The sequence below is a fragment of the Gracilinanus agilis genome, chromosome 3, assembly GCF_016433145.1.
Source record: "Gracilinanus agilis isolate LMUSP501 chromosome 3, AgileGrace, whole genome shotgun sequence".
NCBI classification, from domain to species: domain Eukaryota; kingdom Metazoa; phylum Chordata; class Mammalia; order Didelphimorphia; family Didelphidae; genus Gracilinanus; species Gracilinanus agilis.
The window spans coordinates 461958068-461978577 of record NC_058132.1 but is presented as its reverse complement, the minus strand read 5'-3'; the positions used below and the strand labels follow the sequence as shown (position 1 = coordinate 461978577).

At 36.6% G+C, this 20510-nt stretch overlaps 1 protein-coding gene across 1 annotated transcript in view; it reads right to left on the bottom strand.

Moving 5' to 3' along the window:
- Nucleotides 1-18263, bottom strand: part of ARHGAP6 (Rho GTPase activating protein 6) — a 675366-nt gene extending 657103 nt beyond the window's left edge. Inside the window, exon 1 of the mRNA XM_044670378.1 lies at nucleotides 17646-18263. Coding sequence (XP_044526313.1) covers nucleotides 17646-18263 — 618 coding nt within the window. The remainder of the gene's footprint in view (nucleotides 1-17645) is intronic.
- Nucleotides 18264-20510: the final 2247 nt, after the last annotated feature.

The following is a 20510-nucleotide window of genomic DNA, read 5'->3' as shown; positions in this document are numbered from 1 at the left end:
TATATATATATATATATATATATATATCTTCTGACTTTTATTTTACTCCTAAAGCCATTTCTTCTGTCTCCCTTGGTGGCTCCTTATCTTCTTCCTAAATGTCTTTTTAAAAAAACCACTTACCTTCCATCTTAGAATCAATACCACATACTAGTTTTAAGGCAGAAGAGCAGTTAAGATCTAAGCATTGGGGGTTAAATGACTTGCCTAGGGTCATTCAGCTAGGAAATAACTGAAGCCAGATTTGAACTCCTGTCTCTAGGTCTGGCTCTCCATCCACTGTGCATCTAGCTGCCTCTCTTCCTAAAAGTCATAAGGTGGGTGGGTACTCCAAGACCCCATTCTAAGGTCCCATCTTACTTAATGCTCTATTTTCTTCACTCTTTCTACTTTGTTAGCATCAACTAACAAGGTTATACAGTCTGATTCCAAAAGTCCTGATCTTTCTTTTCAGCTTCCAACCCCATCAACAACTTTCTATAGAGTTTCCCAACCTATGATGCCTCCACAAGCACTTCATAGCCAAAGTGTCCAAAGCCAAGTATGCATCTCCCTAAACCTGGTCTTCCTCCTAACTTCACTATTACTGTCTATACTACCATCATTTACCTAGTCTCCCATGATTAAAACCTTTAGGTTATCATTGACTTCACTCTCTCTTACTTCACATATATAATCAGCTAATCACCCTCTATGATATCTCTTTTTCTTCTCCCCTCTTCTTTCCTATTTTTCCTTTCCCTTCCTTTCCATTTCTTTTCTTGCCCTTTCTTTTCCATTCCTTCCCTTCCCTTTATCCTTTTCACCCTTCTCCCCCTTTTATTAATCTAATAAACCCTAACTACTCAATCCCTCTACAAATAATAATCTCTTTCATGAAATCTTATAACATTTAAAATCATAACATGTACTTCTGCCAAAAGTAGAGCAACTAATAATTTGTTGGCTTGCTCTAATAATGTTATCCTTCAAAAAGTGAAGAAACAAATGGGAAACATGAAGAACTGTGAATCTGATATGGTTCTCATCAACAAAGTAGAAAGAGTTATAACATAAAAATTATGGAACTTTTGGGGAGGGGGAAATATAAGTATTTGTAATAGTAGAATGCTAGACCTAGTGTGGCATGTGTCCCACATTTAGAGAAGCAGATTTCAAAGAATTCAGAGAAAAAAATAGATAGAATACTATGGACTAAAACTCTATAAGACAGGTCAACTCAGGATGGCTAGGACGCTCTCAAGAATGAAATTCTCAAGAAGTGAAGAGAATTTATTTTGATAAAGAGAAAATGGAGGAGCTATTTAGAGATACCAGTGGAGTAGGGCAGGGCTCATCAATAAACTTATATTTTTAAGACATGTACAGAAGATAGAGAATGAATTCTAAAGCAGGATATTAGTTTATAAGAAGTGTCAGGATTGTTAAAGCTCAAAGTGAGCTTAGGATAGCAAGGAAAAACAAAACTGGCAATAATAACACAAAATTTTCTTTAGATATAGCAGGAAAAATAGGAGAAGTGAAGGACTAAAATAACAAAAAGAAAAACAATAATAATAATAGTAGATAGCAGAGAGATGAGAGTGTTCCTCAGCTCTTATTTTCTCATAAATTTATGTGCATTATATACATACATACATTTGGTAATATTTTAATGAATTTAAAATCTTTAGAGGAAAAGCATAATAAAATTATTATTGTATTTAAAGACCAAGTTCCAATGAAAGTTATTTGGGAAGAAAAGAAGAAAAAAATGCCACATTAACTACTTTTAAAAGCATTGATTAATCACATTTTGTTTTCATTTCACGAGAGTGTTTCAGTTTCACAAGTCTCATTTCACAAGTCATTATTTTCTAGTGAAAATGTCTTTAATCAAGATATACATTATTATATAATGAAATAATTAACCTATGGAATTAAATAATTCCCTTAATCATTCTCTTTTGCTATAGGCATCATTTGGCATTTAATCTTTAGCTATAATTCAGTGTGTCCTAAAAGTCTTGATGCACTTTTAAGCCAGCATTAAACTGCACTAAGACTTTTGGGACATCCTGGATATAAGATTTAAGATTTAGAAATTTTAAGACTTTATTGAACCTATAGAATTTAGATAATTTTGCATGAGAGGAAAATGAGAAGTAGAGATGTTGAGTCAATGTCACATAGAGAGAAAGAAAAGGAACTGACTGTTAAATCAAATGCTTCTTACTTGAAATGAAACAATAAATATTACAATGTGTTATGTATATCATAAAGTATATTATAATACAATTCACTTAAGAAAAGATTAACTCACATATACTAAAATAATAAGTTGGTTCTATATCTGTGTCCAACCTATGAATAGCCTCCTAAGGAGTCCTATAAGCTAAATAAATGAGGCTCCAAATAGTGAATCTCAACTAGATTATCTTACTTATTAGCTACATTCATTACTCAAGATTTTTTAACAGTGCCATAATCATATCAGCTATGCAAGCATGCAAACAAAGCCTTACCTTTCATTGGCTTTATGATAGGTTATTAATAGTATTATTGTAAAATACAATATAAATAAAACCTACATCAATATTGTCAACCTGAATTAAAAAGGACCACCAAAGTAGTGAAGGGATAGTAATCTAGTGTCACCACACGAAGTAAGAATGCCAGGAGTTGGGATGGCGGCAGAAGGATTGCCCAAATCAGAAATCATGTCCCAGATTACTTCGCTCCCAGAATTTCTTTCACTTCCAGAATGCCTGTATTGGGGCACCACAGTCCTAATTGTTTGTTTCCTCAGTTTGCTCACTAATCTAGACCGGTTCTAGGGAGAAGGCCATATTCTAGGTACTGAAGTCTTTGAAAAAGAAGAAGGAGGTGGGGCAGCTGGGTAGCTCAGTGGAGTGAGAGTCAAGCCTAGAGACAGGAGGTCCTAGGTTCAAACCCGGCCTCAGCCACTTCCCAGCTGTGTGAAAGACTTAGGAACTTTGATCAGTTCAATAATTTACCAGGAAGTAAGAAGAATCATTATGAAATATGTTACTCTCCTTCTGACAGAGAAGTAATGGATTCAAGGAACAGATGAGACTTTTTTGGGTGACTTGGCCAATATGGAAATTTGTTTTATTTGACTATACATTTTTGTTACAAGTTTTTTTTTCTTATAATAATAAGAGGAATAGGAAAATACTTTGTCGAAAAGAATAAAATTTAGTTTTGAAAAAGAAAAAATAAATGAAAGTTGCTCTTGATTAATTAGATGATTTTTCATTCCCTGCTATATATTTTTAATGAAGTTATTTTGCTTTGTATTTTTACACAAATAATTTCTTTATATCCCTCTAGTTATAGCTAGTAACTGTCAGATGCACTAGATTTCCCCAAGTAGGATACTATGACTAAGGTAAAACGTGACCTGTACTCATCAAGAGAAATTTACTAATAAGATTGTGGTCTAAATGTCTGCCAGAATACTTTCAAAATAAAAGGGAACATAAATCTTTCCTGATGGTTAATGTAGAATACTAATGTTCCCTAAAAGAATCCAGTTCACGAGATGTAGGGACTTATTACAGATTTTCTCACATTGATTTTCCTCTCATGTTTTCAGCTCTCTAATTCCATGCATTTTGCATAAGCATCTGTCTATCCCAGGCCTTAAAGTAACTCTACAACTGATTGCATCTCTTCTAAAAACAGTGGAAATACAAAGTCTCCTTGATAATTTACCCAGGGTTCCTATTGTGCTCAAGTCTTATGAAAGCATAACTCAGAAAGGTTTATTCTATAAATTAGAAATAATACCTCCTGAGGGAAGGAAAAGACATAACAGAATGAAAAACATTTCCTGTGAAAGGAGTGCTTTTAGATGGGAGAAAGGAAAACTGAATGATTACTGCTGACTGGTTCCTTACCAAAAATTCCCATTGGGGAGAACTAAATTGAAACAATCTTTTAGAGAAAAAATGGACCATTCCACTTTTTTAAACTTTGCAATATTATCACAATAACCATGCTCAGACCTGAAGAATAAATATTTACCTACATCTGTATCATCTTACTCACCTTCAACTAACAATCCTTGAAAAATACTAAGAGAATTTACATTTAATTATTGAAATAACTGAAAAGAAAGATTAAAATATCTTGTTGCTATGCCATAGTATATTTACTGAGCTTATGATTCAAAGTTTCTGGAGACCAATTTCGTACTCTGATCATATCTTTTGACCTTGAAAGACTATTTACTGCCTATATATCACCTTTCACATTATTATCTAGGTGTTTTGACAAGAGTACTCTGACAGTTTTGTTTATTGAAGTTCTCTATTAACATGAGGAGCCAGATTCAATAAACCAATTTTGGGGGAGACTACATGACTTAGAGCAACGCTATGTGATGCAATATGAAAAATGTACTGACTTTGATCTCTGCTATAAATCTTGAAGGGAGGAAATATGACTCAGTGGGTTGGCGGGATAGAAACTTGGGGACAGTGAGTTCTCATCTTGCTTCTCTCTTAGCAGTTTGCAATGCAGCTCTGGGGAAGTCATTTAACTTTAGTTCAAACTATGTCCCATTCCTCATCTATAAAAAGGAATAAAATTTTTTTTCTTAACTTGGATGAGCAATGAGAATCAAATGTAAACAAAAGAGATTTTACCCTGCCTAGTTGAAAATTAAAAAGGCTGAACAATAGATTATGGTCTAGTAGATCTATGCCAGATTATAATTCCACAAGCAATGTATGAGTGTACCTATTTCTCCACAATCTACGGATGAGATATAGTGCCCTCATTTAATAGCTGAGAATGAATGATTTTAATTTTGAAACTACTTCATGTGAGATGAATATGGTTGTCTTCTATGGTCAGTTCCTTTCTGGACCAAGTGCAGAATGGCAAGGGTTGAATACAATTTTCACTCATAGTTTATCATGATAGAAGAAGCAAGATATATGTGGAATTTTATTGGTGACAAATCCTTATTGGTCCATAGCTTCTAAGAAATGGAGGCAACCTAAATGTCTATCAGGCAACAAAAATTTACTAAGTATGTACTATGTGTCATGCACTTTGCTAAAAAAAAATGGACCCTTAAACTCAAAGGTTTGAATGGGGAAGACAACCTATAATTAACTATGTATATACAGGATAGAAACTTTGTAAATAAAGGGTAATCTTAGGGGAAAGGCACTAGTAATGAGTGGTGGGGGAATGACCAGGAAAGACCTCTTGCAGAAATTTCAACTGAGTCATGAAGGAAGTCAAAGAAGGCAGGAAGCTTCATGTGTTACCAACATAAGGGACAGTCAATGAAAAGGGATTGAGTTGAAAGGAGTATTATGCTCAGAAAAGAGGTTAGTATGATGGTGGACCCTAGAGTATAGAGAGGGGAGTAAGGAATAAGAAGACTGGAGAAGTAGCAAAGGGCTGTTGTGAAGGGCTTTAAAAATCACATAAGATTTTATATTTGATGCTAAAAGTAATTGATTTTATTGAGTAAAGTAATAACATGGTTATATCTGTGCTTTAGGAAAATCATTTTGCCAGCTATGTGGAGGATAGACTGGAGCAGGAAGACACTTGGCAAGGATAATCTGGAGTCATCTCCAACATGCTCAAAAGCTGATTTTGAAATTTTCAGCGTAAGAATTTATAACTCAGAAACATCATAAATAAGGGATTGACATTGTTTTGTTGATTTCTACATTATGAAAATGATGGATAAAATCTTAATAATGCAGATTAAACCCCAAAGTATGTTAATAGTACTTATTTTCCTTTTTTCCTCCCAGAGATGCAATTATTAAACTTTACTAGCACATCGCTGCACTTAAGGCAGAAAAAGCACACAGAAGGCTCTTGCAATACCACCATTAAGTTTATTTCCTAAAGTGATTAGGGAAAGAGAAAAAGAACCTACATGTTCTAAAATATTCATAGCAGCCCTCTTTGTAGTAGCAAAAAATTGGAAACTGAGGGAATGCTCATCAGTTAGGGAATGGTTAGACAAATTATGATATATAATTGTGATGGAATACTACAGTGCTATAAGAGATAACAAGCAAGTTAATTTTTTTAATGGAAAGATCTACATGAAATTGTGAAGAGTAAAATAAGCAGAATGAAGAAAACATTATATACAGCAACAGAAATATTTTTTGAAGAATGATTTGTATATGTCCACCTCCAAAAATGGAAATGATAAATAGAAAAAAGCAAGATGTAGCTTTATATATGGGATTTAGCTGGAAGTGACTAAGCAGATAATCTAATCTAACCCCTTCATTTTACTGATCTGAAAACTTGAAGCCCCACCAAAAGTAAAGAACAGAACTGGAATTTGAGCTCAGGTCTGACTCTAAACTTAACACTCCTTGAAGTAATATGAAGAAAACATGTGAGAAAACTAGTATACACATTGCCTACAACTACATAAAAGAAATATATATGTAAATATATATGTATATATATGTATGTATATATAGAGAAAGAATGAAAGGAGGAACCACTAATACTGTTAAGGACATAGTGTAAGATTTTTTTTAGCATAAATATCTCTAAATGTATGTTTGCTTTTGTTGTTTAAAGTTAAATACATAAAAAATATTTTTTAAAGAAAAATAAAATGAAACCAATATATACATATAGTCAGATAATCCTACACAAAAAAGAAATGAGGTGAGTTTGATCAATATCTTATTCAGAACAAACACAGTCTGGGTCTTAGTAATCATTAATTTTCATGCTAAGTGTTTATAAATCATCTGTTTAGTAATACATTCCAGAAATTTGCCAGGAATCAATGTCAAATTTTTGGTTTTTACAATCTACCTTATACCTCATACAAAAATCAAGATGATGCTTGCCGCTTTTCTGGTGCCTTTCTCATTCTCTATTTTTTACTTAAAGATTACTGATAGGTTCTCATAATCATTTCAGCAGATTCTTTTGAATAAGTAATTTAGTTTTACATGAGAAACTTGGGCTCATTTAAACTACCTAGGTACTCATCACTTTTCTTCCTCTATCTTAGGTTAAAATTGCCTCTCAATTACATTTGTCCTACCTATTATAGGAAAATAGAAGCAAAATGGAAGTTGAGTGCTTTTTATCATGCCATTTTTAATACCACATCTTTTGCCTTGAGCAGAATATCTATCTTTCTTTGTATTCTTGCTTTAAATGTGGATTTAGAAATCCTTATTGTTATTAACACTTTTCAGATATATTTTATACTTTTTTTAGTCTTCCAGCTACTATTCATTAAAAAGTGTGGTTCCTTCTTCTGTTATTCTTTGTTCACAGATTCCAGTTCCATTTTTGACACTTAACTTTTAAAAGCTAAGCTAGGAGGAGCTAGATGGCTCATTGGATAGAGCTCCAGTCCTGGAGATAAGAGGACCCAGGTTCAAATGTGGTCTTAGACACTTGCTAGTTGTGTGACCCCGTGCAAGGCACTTAACCCCTTACCACTCTTCAGTTCTAAGACAGAAGGTAAGTATTTTTAAAAAATTGCCATGAGAATATGTTGTTGATACTTAAAGAAAAGGAGAAGGAAATATTTAAATTGAGTAGGGAACAGGCTAGACTCTTGCCTAAGGACTGTGACCACAAGAAAGTTGAAGTCTACCTTCTGCAAGATTTTCCTCATTCTCTTTAATAGGAATGTCTTCCCTCTAAGATTATTTCTGATTTATTGAATAAATTTATTGAATAAAATCTCTTATTAGTACAGAGTTATTTGCATGTTGTCTTCCTCCTTAAATTGAGCTCCTTGAGAGCAGGAACTGGTTTTGTTGCTTGCTATTTTTGTTTTGTTGTGATCTTTCCTTGTATCCTCAGCACTAAGCCCAGTGTCCAGCATGTAATGGGCACTTGATAAGTGCTTACTGACTTGACCCTTTATATCAGTGATACCCAAAGTGGGCGCCACCACCCCCTGGTGGGTACTGTAGTGATCCAGGGAAGCAGTGATGGCCAGATTTTAATCAACGATTTGATGATATTTTGAAAATGAACATACCTGATTGGATTTTGGATCCTTTTTCAAGTGCAAATACCGAAGAATCTCCACAGTTACAAGAAGAACTGATGGAAGTAACTACAAATGATGAATTGAAATTTAAATTCAAAAGCGGCTACCAACAATTCTGGCTGCAAAAGGAGATCCCTGTGACTTATCCTGAAATATGGGCTGTAATTCAAAAGTTCTCAATTGCATTTCCTTCATCATATTTAGTGGAACGTGGATTCAGTGTGGTAACCAATTTATTAACAAAAAAAAGAAACCAATTGCAAATAGTCAATTGCAGTGATTTAAGATTACTGCTGATGAAAATAGAGCGGAGGATTACTAAATTGGTAGCAGCACACCAGGTTCATCCTTCTCATTAGGATGATTTCGAATGTTTTAACTTTTTTTGTATTACATTCTATTCTGAGTTCAATAAATAGTTTCATAATTTCAAAGTTCAATGTTTCTAATTTACACCTTTCTTTACCATATTTTATGAAAAAGGTAGAAACATTAATACATGTCTTTCCTATTGATTGCTATCAAAATTTTTAAAAAATTAATTTCCAGGGGGTGCTAAGTAATATTTTTTTCTGGAAAGGGGGTGGTAGGCCAAAAAAGTTTGGGAACCACTGCTTTATATCATTGCCTAAAATCTCTCAGATATGTACCTGTCTTCAAAGATGATGATCAATTTTTCAATAGTACAATCATCTAAAATAATAGGAACATGGATCTTTCTGGCAATAAAAGGTACAAGGCTCTAATATTGGTACAATCAGATTACTTGCTTTTCCTCTTGCATGATGAGTCTTTTAAGTGATATAAACTGACCATGTATTTCTCAGGTAACATGGGATGAAGAAATGTGGCACATGGTAAGTGCTTAACAAATGTTTGTAGGCTGTTCAAAGTCTACACAAATGGCAAAGGCATGAGTCTTTTAGAAAAAAAAATTAAATCTTATCCATTATATAATTTAGACAAAGGTTCCATCCCTATGCTTCTGAGTTCTGTTCTATTATGTTCCATTCCATCCCATCCCATCCTGTTCTATTCTATCCTACAGATGAAAGTCATGGCAAATTCTAAGTGATAACATTTTTTTCTAGGCATTGTAAAGTCTCATTCAAAATAATCAAAAGCATTCTCAGTGCTTTGCCTGAAAAAGATCATCACTTCATTAAAATTGTTTGTAAAATAAGAATATGTGGGCTTTGAGAGAGGGATCTTATATGAATAAAGTAGCAACTACATCATAGGATTATTGTGAAGACCAAATGAGGCAACATATTTAAAAGTTGGAAATATAGCTTTAGTGTTATGTAAATGATATTTCTTATTGTGATTATAGTACAGTTAATGGATGCTTATAAATATATTTTAGCTTCTTGGAAATCTTTTTCACTTACTTTTGTGTTCTAGGTTTTGTTAAAGAAAACTTAATTTACTTACTACATGTCACCAGACAATTTCTTTTTTCTTAAAACCTTACCTTCGGTCTTAGTAACAAATCTAAGATAGAAGGACAAGGGCTACAGAAACAGGGATAAGTAACTTGTCTAGGGTCACAAAGCTAGGAAGTGTCTAAGGTTACATTTGATCCCAAGTCCTCTAGATTCTAGTACTATACCACCTAGCTGCCCCCTTCACTAGATAATTTCTAACTGGTACTTTATTCCCAATTTGAGTGACTTTTGAGAGTTATTTGAATTCTCTGAGTTTCAGCTTCCATATCTGTAAAATAATCTCTAAAATCTCTTTCAATTCTACTTTTCTAAGCTTTTCTGACTTCAAAAGAGGCAAATTAGGGGCAAAGAAAATCTGGCAAGAGAAAGGAGTTGCTTTAAGACTGGCAAGATGAGGAGAGTAACAGAAATAAGGGCATTCCAGGTAATTGGAATGATACATGAACCCAAGGTATGTTCAGGAAATGATATATTCCCCAATTTGTAGGATAGCCTTTTTGCAGTGGAGTAATGGTAGTTAAGATTAGAAACACATTTTGTGCCAGATTTTGGAAGATCCTGAATGTGAAGTTAAATAGTTTAGTGATCATATTATAGAAAAATAAAGTCATTGGAGGTTTTGGAACAGGGCAATGACCTAGTCATAATGATCTTTCAAGAAAAATAATGTAATGAACTTATTATGCAAGATAAATTGAAGGGGAAAATTACTAGAAGCAAGAAAACCAATTGAGATGATGCACAGTATCATAGGCATGAAAGGAGGCTCAGGCCCTAGAATAGAAGAGGGGAAAAGGGAATTTAACCCAGGAACCTAGAGAAGAAAAAAAACCCTGAGGACAATTTGAATGGTAATACATAATGAATATTTTGGGTTATGGATGAAAGAGGGCAGAAACAACTTGTTCAATCACCAGTAGTGCTAAGGTATGGTAGAAAATAAATTATAAGATGTAAAAGCAAAAGAAAAAAATTTTAAATATACTATAGGAGAGCTAGATTTCAGTTCTGTCACTAATTATCTTTATGATCTCATGAAAATTATTTCATCTCACTAGGCTTCAATTTCATCTTTAAAATAAAAAAGATGTTCTCCAAGGCCTCTTCTAGCTCTAAAAATAAGATGAATCTAAGATACTGTGAATGATTGCTTCTACCTTCAGAGTCCTAAAATCTCCCTGTATCTTAGTTTTGGCTTCTTCTTAGTGGAAGTTATACTAATGCTTTAGTCTATTTAGATTTCTTTTTAATCTTTTTAAAAGTCATTGTATGGTGTCCTTAGGAACTCTAGCTAAGAGAGACATATATAGATGGTAATGTTAAGATAATTACTTTCTTAAGTTCTATAAAGTTATTGCTTCATATTTATTAATTTCAAATTTTTGGACACAATGACAAATAAAATGTTCTGCATCACTTTTTTATTGTCAGTATCAATGATCAATCACTATCTCTTTGACAACATAGATTATCCCTGATCTCCAACCCTGCATTCCTCAGTACTCATATTGGTTACTTCAATTCTAGCTTTTCCTCATTCCCAACCAATATTACTACAGTTCCTCATGGCAGTATCTAGACTTGGCAAGATTTTCCCCATCCTTTGGGCCTACTGTTTTCCTTCTTTATAGTTCAGAAAACTGAAAAGATCTCTTCTTCCGTTCAGTAGCCAGGACTGGCACCAAAATGGCAAAGAAGGGGAAAATTAACAGAAAAAAGAGACTTTGTAGTGTAATACAAAGGCAAACAAAATGAGAAAAAAATTTAAATCAATAACTTGTGAAGAGGCAGTTTAGAGATAATCATTTACTGGATAAAAAATACAAAATTGTACCTTCACCCTAAAAACCTCTGAAAAAAAGAAAAAAATCTTAAAATATGTTATTAAACTATTTTAATCACAGAAATAATTAAATAAAAGCTAGTCCATAATACATATTACACTACCTATGTGGACAATGGTTAGTTTTAAATAGAACCTGATTGTTTAAATAAAAATATTACTAAAATGTCACCAAATTACTCAGTGGTTTCAGTCACATCCAATTCTTCATGACCCTTTTTGGGATTTTCTTGGCAAAGATGCTAGAGTGGTTTTCCAGCTCATTTTACAGATGAGGAAATTGAGGCAAAGAGGGTAAAGTGACTTGCACCAGGGTTATACAACTAATAAGTGACTGAGGCTTGATATGAATTCAAGTTTTCCTGACTCCAGGCCTGGTGCTTTTATCCACTGCTCCAAATTAGCAATAAATTATTATACATAGCATCTCAGACGTTTAGTTCATTTTTAATCATTTAAAGCAGTGATGGGCAAACTCCTGCCCACGGGCCAGATGTGGCCCCCTGAAATGTTCTATCTGACCCCTCAACATTATTCCTAATCTGACGAATACAAGGCGTAGGATACAATACAATGAAACTTTGAAAGAATTGCCTTAGAAACAGACTGACAGATGAGTATTTCCTTTCCTTTGGTCCTCTCTTTAAAAAGTTTGCCCATCACTGATTTAAAGACTTTTGGTTTCCAGACTGAATCATCACTAAGCTGCCAGCTAGAATAATACCTGAGAAAAGTTGTGGAAGGCAATCTCCTATATTATCTTATTAGACCATATTTTTGGAGCCACATATAGTTTACCACTGGCCTGCCTTAGTACTATATATGTTAGAGAGTCATAGTCCTGCTATTATTACCTTAGGAACAAGGAAATCAAAGTCCAAAAAGGCAATTTATTTTTAACAACCTATAAGAACTCTGTTAGGAAATAGTGAAATCAAAAGGATACTGTGGTAGATGGGTTAACTGTTGCCTTCTAAGGCACATCTGCCTGCCTCCAGACTTTGCCCAAAATATCATGGAACCCATGTCAACTTACCTTTTTAAAAAAAGAAAAATATATTGATCTTAAATGACAATTGGTAGAGGAGATGATATACTGTGTGATTTAGTACAGACTCTAAAAAAAAAAAAAGGATTAGTATACTCTGTATACAGTTTAATTAAGAGAACATTTGAAAGGATAGCAAAGAATTCAGTTGCACAAACAATATGCCAAAAAAGTATAATTGGTCAGAAAAATTCTTTAAAGATAAAATAATGCTTTATTTTGATAAATGCCTTGATTTTTTTGCAATTATTATTACTGAGTGTGGCACTTTGGAATGAAATCCCATTACATAGCAAAATGAATTAACTGAATCCTTATTTAACATTAATTAAGCTATTAAAGCTTAAAACCTCACTAAGACTTTTGGGATACCTTTATATATATTTGGGGATGGGAGGAGGGGGTATTTTTTTAATATATATACAAGCACGTGATTTTGTTGATGTAGGGAATTTATAGAAAGGAAATTCCTTCCAGTGATGGTACCTGAGCTATTCAATAGCCTGCTGGTTGACTGACCTACCACAAATGTCTAAATACTCCAGTCCACCCTCCACTCAGCTATCAAACTGATAGTTGTTCTTCCTAAAGTATAAGACTGACCAAAATCATCCCACCCCAAATTTCAATAAATTCCAGTCGCTCCCTATCACCTTGAGGATCAAATATAAACATCTCTGTTTGGCTTTCATAGCTCTTCATAAACTGTACCTACCATCCCCAACAAACACACACACTTTTCCAGGCTACTTACACATTACATTACCCCCTCATGTACCCTGTCATTTGGAGATAATGGCCTCCTTGCTGTTCCCCACACAATATACTCCCTCTTCTTCTCTGAGCATATTCAGTGACTGTCCCTACATCTCTTGGATGCTCCCTCCTCATCTCCACATTCTAGCTTCCCTAGTTTCCTGCATGTCCCAGCTAAAATCTAAACTTCTACAGAGAGCCTTTCCTTATCCCCCTTAACTTAGCTACTACACCCATAAACCAGAAAGAAAACTTGGATTTAGTTGTGTTCATGGTTCTCTTCATTAATGCAAATAATGTCTTTATATTCTTTATATCTAGGGATATTCCTATTACTTGTAATTGTCCCATACTTTTTTTTCAGGGTTTTGTCTGCCTTCAAATATCTGAATTTTGCCTTTATGGTCCCAGAGGACCAGAAGATTTAGGACATATGAGAAGTGAACCAAGGAAGCAGTTAGGTGGCTCAGTAAATTGAGAGCCAGGGCCAGAGACAGGATATCTTGAGTTCAAATCTGGTCTCAGATACACATCTAGCTATGTAACCCCGGGAAAGTCATTAAACCTCCATTGCTTAGCTCTTACGGATCTTCTGCTTTGGAACCAATATATAGTATTTGTTCTAAGACATAAGGTAAAGGTTTAGAAAAAAAATATTACCCAAGAAGAAGCTCAATAACACAAACTATATGGACAACAAGGTGACTCAGTTCACAGAGCACTGACCTTGTATCAAAAAGAGCTGGTTTCAAATACATCCTCAGGCACTTACTAGTTATGTGATATTGGGCAAATTATTTAATCTCTCTCTGCATCAGTTTCCTCATTTGTAAAATAGGGGTAATAATAGCATCTGCCTCTAGGGTGGTCCTGAGTATAAAATGAGATAATATTTGTCAAGCACTTTGCAAAAGGACTATGTTTAAATGCTGCCTATCATTAAACCTCAATGACTTACCAGCCCCTGGGCAGTTCTGATTACATTTTCCTGGGTATTGGCTACATTGTACATGAATAGAAGGATACTAATGTGGTGTGAGCATCAATCACACATTGAAAGCAGAGTCTGCCTCAGTAAAGTTTAGGGGGCAAGTCAAATTCCAGAAGAGAGGAATCCTACCTTTTTATAAAGACATACAGAATCTAGCTCTGGGTGTGGACATTGTATACAGAGGTCATGGAGATGCAATAAGATGGAATATTCTTGATTTGATTTCTTAGTATAACACAAGAGAGTTTGCCAAGGGAACTTGTCTAAAAGAGCTATAATTACTGGCCAGACCTGCAGGTGAAATCTCAAACGCTCCTATAAATACTAAAAGGCCAGGGGATATTGAATAGTATACAAGAGAACTTGAAGATTTCATCAGATCAGGAAATGTTTATGGAAGAACAGATGAGAGATAACTAGTGTCCCATGTTGAGACCTGGGATGAGACATGATGAACTCACATATGCAGTATATGTATATGTATATATACACACACACACACACACACACACACACACACACACACACACACACACACATATATATATACCTGCAGCAGCCATGCTGTTGATCTAACTTCATCCCATTAGCCAAGGAGGATGCTGACAACGCAGAGTATTTCTCTAAGGCAACTGAGAAGTGTTTAGCAGATCTAGAATAATCCTATTTTCCCCAAGGTTCATAAGTGACTTTGGAGAGACATAGAGTGAGACATTAGAGAAAATTTATTGTTCAGTAATTCAGTTATGTCCATTTCTCCATGACCTCATGGACTATAGCACTTGTTATAAGGAAGAGAGGGTTTAAGTAAGTTTACAGAGGGCAGAGGCATGAGACTAATAGGGAGAGAATTCTAGAATGGGAAAAATTATAACACTTATAACACACTCCAGATCCTTCCATCCTGCACTATCTCTCAAAGTCTAAGTTCATGTTCATTGTTCCCATAACTTTATCCATCTCAATCTCTACCACTCCCTTCTTTTTTCTTTAATCTTTCCTAACATCAGTCTTTTCCAGTGAGTCTTGTCTTCTCATTATTGTGCATTGGGCATGGATTATTAGCATTCTTAGATGGTATGGAGTCCATTTGGTGAAAGTAGGCTGGCCCTAGTGTTACAAACCTCTCCAAATAAAGGGAAACTTGAGTTCTTAATATAACACCAGAGAATTTGCTAAGTGAAGGGGGTGCAGCACTATGATCATACTACTTTCATGGGTCAGTCTCAAAGGCAGGTCAAAATACCAGAGGAAAGAGTAGTGGATATATATATAGTTCAACAAATGTCCTTTTTCATTCAACCAATGAAAAATAGAGCAGATAGTTCACAGGTCAGTGCTAGATCTTCACAAGACCCAGGGATATGACAAGAAACTGTAGTACAAGTTTGAGAATAACAGATATAAAAACTAACTGGGGCAAATAGTGCTCAAAAAGAGAAGGTTGAAAAAAGAATGGAGTTTTGTCTAGTGATGATTTCCTTCACATTGCATCATGGTAGGAACAACATCCTTCCTGCTTCTGGCTAAGCCAATGAAAGAGAGCTAAGTTCTTGCATTTCTGCCCCAATATTTCAAGTTGCAGTACTATTAAGGAAACTAATGCTTATTCTAGCATATAGCATTGTCACTCTAAACTCCTGAATGTTTTATTGCTGAATAAACTACTGACAAAAGTTTAATTGGAAAAGTTAGTAACAGTATTTGAATTATATTCAGTCTCTTGGCACTTCTACGATTTAGAAAAATTCTTTTTCAATATGATACTGTAATGTATCACAATATAATTTTCAACCAATTGGAATCTTCTTGGATCTTCTACACACTCCTTTTGATCATAGTTAATCCTGTGCTATGCAGGATTTACTGCTTCTCTAGGTTACTAGAACAAGGATGATATAGTTTACTTAGAAAACCCCCAAAAAGTTCTCTAGCGATATAATTGTCTTCAAATGTTATTGCTAAGGACTATCTAATCAGGTCCTTATCTTCATAGAGCTTGGCTTTCTTTAACATAGCTCTCTTAAATAAACATTAATTTGATAATACATAGTTCTGAAACTTGGGAAAGGAACAGAGGAGCCTTTTATTTTTAAATTTTCCAAGCCCATTTTTGATGATGATTTTATAATTTGGGGTGATTTCTTTGTCTCTGAACCAATTTTTTCCCCTTAGGGTCTCCACTTTGGCATAACAAATGTTATAGATAAACCCAGTGGCTATAATTACCAATATTAGGGTAGTTTGTTTTATTTTTGAAATTCACATACATTTTAAAACCAAATATTATTATCAAAGAAATAATTAACTTTGTATCTAATTACTTCCCATGGCAAGGAGTTAATAAACTAGTTAATCTCTAAATCTATGATATATAGACAGAAACTAACATTTCATTAGTTATATAATTCCAGCATTTTAAATTCAAATTGATATTCCAAGTTTTACACCTTGAATTTGTGTAATGGAATTGTTTTTAGTTAAAATCAGTTCATTCCGTGGTGTTTGATTTCATTTCTTTAATCAATAAGGTTTCTATGAACCTTACAATACAATTATAAGTTGTATGAACCTACAATAAAGCATATTTCATTACACCTTATTAAAACTCCCTGATTTATCCCAAACTTAGAGTTTACAGTCCAAAGGTGACACTTTTTTCCATTTTCAAAGAAAATAATATGTTGTTACAAAACATACCCACCTAAGATATCCTTTCAGAAATTTTATTACCTAGCACCAAATGGAGAAAATATTAAACCACAGAATACCAACTTCTGAATGTAATATTTTAATTCATTTTTATTCCAGGTTTATTGTATTACCTGGCCAGGATCCTTCGTGAGTTTTAGCATAGTAATGTGGTAAAAGATAAAGGTTTATATTGTTCACCTTTAGATGTTGGTATTGATATCAGCAATATCAACAACAAATACTACTAAGAATACTTTTGGAGTTGAGCATTTTCACAGTTACACAAATGCCAGAGAGTTCCAAAAAAAAAGTCAAAACATTGTGTAAATTCCTGAAAGTCTCTGCATATCTTAATTTCTGATGTGTTAATTAAAGGAGACAACAAATATATGCATTGTGAAATAGTTTTCATGGAAATTAAAAGTATGAACGATAATGGTAGCTTAAACTTTGAAAAACAAAATTCAGCAAGGGGAAGCCCTTAGCACTTTTTTTTTAAATTTCTTGAAACACAAGCCCATCTATAGATCAAAATACCTCTCCTGTCTCTCTGCTCTGTCCAGACTCCCAAGACTTCTGAGCTCCAAGCGGTTAAGTGGCCACTAGGGGCTTCCTACTGCCAGTCACAATCCTAACTTCCTATTCTTACCAAGTAAGACCATTCATCTGATCTCTGAAAATAGTCACTAGCTTGACTCAATGAAAGAATACAACTAGTTCCTTCTAGCCACAATTGGCTCCCTAAAAATGACACAAAGACGGGTTTTCAGAGACCCCCTTCTTCTGGGGATAATTAGCAGGAATTAAGAAACAAAAAGGCCAACCAATGTCCCTACCTCAGACTTCCATACAATGTAAGAATGACTGCTGCTGTTGGGTGGCGGCTGCAATTTCCTCTGCTGGAGCCATCTTCGAGGAGAAGAGAAGATACTGTTGGTACTTCCACCTGGGCAGGTGAGGATGCCGGCTGAGGAAGAGGACCGTCCACCACTGGGCCCAGCTAGGAAGTAAGGCAGGTCCCAGGCCATATTCCTCTTGAGAGTGTTGCGTCCCAAGGCTGGTTCATAGTCAAAATGGAAGCTGCTTGAGGGTGACTTTTCCTGGGGGGTACTAGGGGTTGAGAAGGAAGAGCACAGAGGGCCAGGAGGTGGTAACCCCCTTCGAACTGCACCTCTAGAAGAAGAGATTGCAAGGCACTCAGCTGAAGAAAGAGAGGTACAAGGGCTGCTGTCCCCACTGTCTGCTCCCCTAATTCGGCCCAAAGCAACCCTGTTATGAATGAGCCCCCCTTGATCCTCATCATCCTCCGGGTCTCGCCCATAGTTGCGAATGATGGCAGGGTCTAGACTGCGGGTCTGGCGCAATCTTCTTTTGGACAAACCTTTGCCAGAGGCAGCACTGGCCCCTGGAGAGGAACAGGAAAAGACACTGTTGAGCAGGCTTTGCGCTGACATCTCGATGTTGGTGCCTCTGATCCCTGCGGACACAAACTCTCTCTCCACTAGAACTCTAACCTCTCCCCACCTCCAGGTATACTGGAATGGTGATCAGACGGAAAAAAAAGCCCAGTGGCAGAGGCTAGCAGCCTCAGGCACTCGAGGGCAGAGGTGGTAGTGTTGAGCAGCGGTCCCTAACCTTTCCGGGCTACGGCCGCAGAGGCAGAGAACCCCTCAGTGTTGTCTAATTCCCCCAGCGGGGGCAGCAGCAGGAGGTTCATAACTAGCCCCAGAATAGACTCACTCCTTGGGCAGAGGCGCAGGCGAAGGTTGCTGCTGGGAGCTTCCAAGAGTTCCCGAGGAAAAGAAACTTCGAGTCTTGGGCGTCGTCGGGAAAAGCAACAGCGGCTTCACCAGAGAAAAAGTTAAGGGAGAAGGAAGAGAAGGAGGAGGAGGAGAAGGAGGAGGAGGAGGAGAAGGGTCGGAGGCGGCCACAGGAGTTCGTTCCCAGGGCTGCAGATCCCGCCAGCGCCACTCCCCCTCCTAACGATGTCCTGGAGCCGCTGGCTCTCAGCAGCCCTGATGCACTTAAGCCTCTGTCTCCACCAAGCCCCTCCTCATAGTGCTGTGGGAGTCTGAGGGGAGGGAGAGGGGGCTGCCCTGCCCAGTGTGCTGTGTGCATTCCTCCCTGTCCTCTCCATCTGGAGACCGTAACGAGGATTTTGCCTGGGTTTGACCTGGGCGCTAGTAGAGTTTAAGCGAGCTCCGTGTGCCCCACAGCTCCAGTGGCACGGAGAGCCAAGGGGACGCAGAACTCTCAGTCTCTGCTGAGCCCTGGTCAGCTTGTAGGGCTGTGGAGTCTCAGCTGCTTCTCATAGCACTGAAGGAGAGCACGCCAACTTTCCCTGGCTTCTCCAGAGTGTTTGACTGTAGAGCGCAGCGCACCCCAAAGCGACCTACAGGAGGAGGGTGAGAAGTGAGAGTGAAACCTGGAGAGCTCTTCACTGTACAAAGATGGAGGTTTGCCAGAGAATGGAACAGGAATCACAGTCTACAGGGAGAGAATGCCGAGGGGATCAGGGAAGAGAAGCTACTGCCAAATGCCCCGCAAATTACTGCTCCCCTCCACTAAAGTCCGTCTTAGCTACGGAGCAGGCGCAAAGTTATTTGTGCATGCTCAATAGCTAAGGTAGAGTTTTGCTGCGAGTGGCAGGATCTCGTATTGCACCACGGGAGAAGACTGCGTGCAGCTGGGGGCTGGGAGTGGGTATAAAGCCAGAAAGAGTCTGAAGGAAAATAAAAAGCTGCAAAAGGTGGGGCAGATGACCAGGGAGCAAAGACCAAGAGAAATTGGGGGTGGGGATGAGAGGAGAGGGCACAACTTGATAACCCTACACTTCTGTGAAAGATAAAGAAAGCAGATACCTTTTTTTCCTCTGTTTCCCTTCTTCCAACCCAAAGAGGGGAAAGTTTGGGAGGGAAGACAACTGACATTATTAGAGGGGAGTTGTTCCCCCCACTACCTATTTGTTTCAGGTGTAGTGAGTTTGGAGGAGTTTTCCCTCCCTTTAGATTAATCTACCAGGTAATTCTTTGTTGGTTTTAACAAGGGATGGGGGAGGAGAATAAGCATTTATTATGTGCTTGCTGTGTGCGGGGCCACTGCTTTACAAATATTATCTCATTTGTTACTCACAGCAGACTTGTAAGGTAGGTGGTTTTATTATCCCCATTTTAAAGTGTGAGCATAATACTAAAGTGTGAGTGTAACACTTAAAGATTAGTTGTCTAAACTCTAAAAAACTGTCTAGACTCTAAACTCTTCCTTTCCTGAACTCTAGTGGTTATCTCAGCCACTTCCAAGGCTTCAGTGATCACCTCTTAAAGTATGACGACCAAATCTCTCTCCAGCTTTATAACTCTCTCCTGAGTTGCTGTCGCACATTTCCCGCACCCTACAGGTTCCTTCAATAGAAAGTACTCAACCTGCTCCTCTTACCACTTTCTCTGTTTCTGTTCATGGTAACAATATTTCCCCAGTAACACAACCTGACAACCCTAATTTCTTCTTTGACTTTTCCCTTTAACTCCTTGCATATCTAATCATTTTCTAGGTTCTGTGAATTTTTCCTGAAAAATATTTCTCCTATCTAACCCCCAGATTGTCAATGTCCCTGCATTCACTGACTCTCTCTCTCTCTCTCTCTCTCTCTCTCTCTCTCTCTCTCTCTCTCTCTCTCTCTCTCTCTCTCTCTCTCTCTCTCT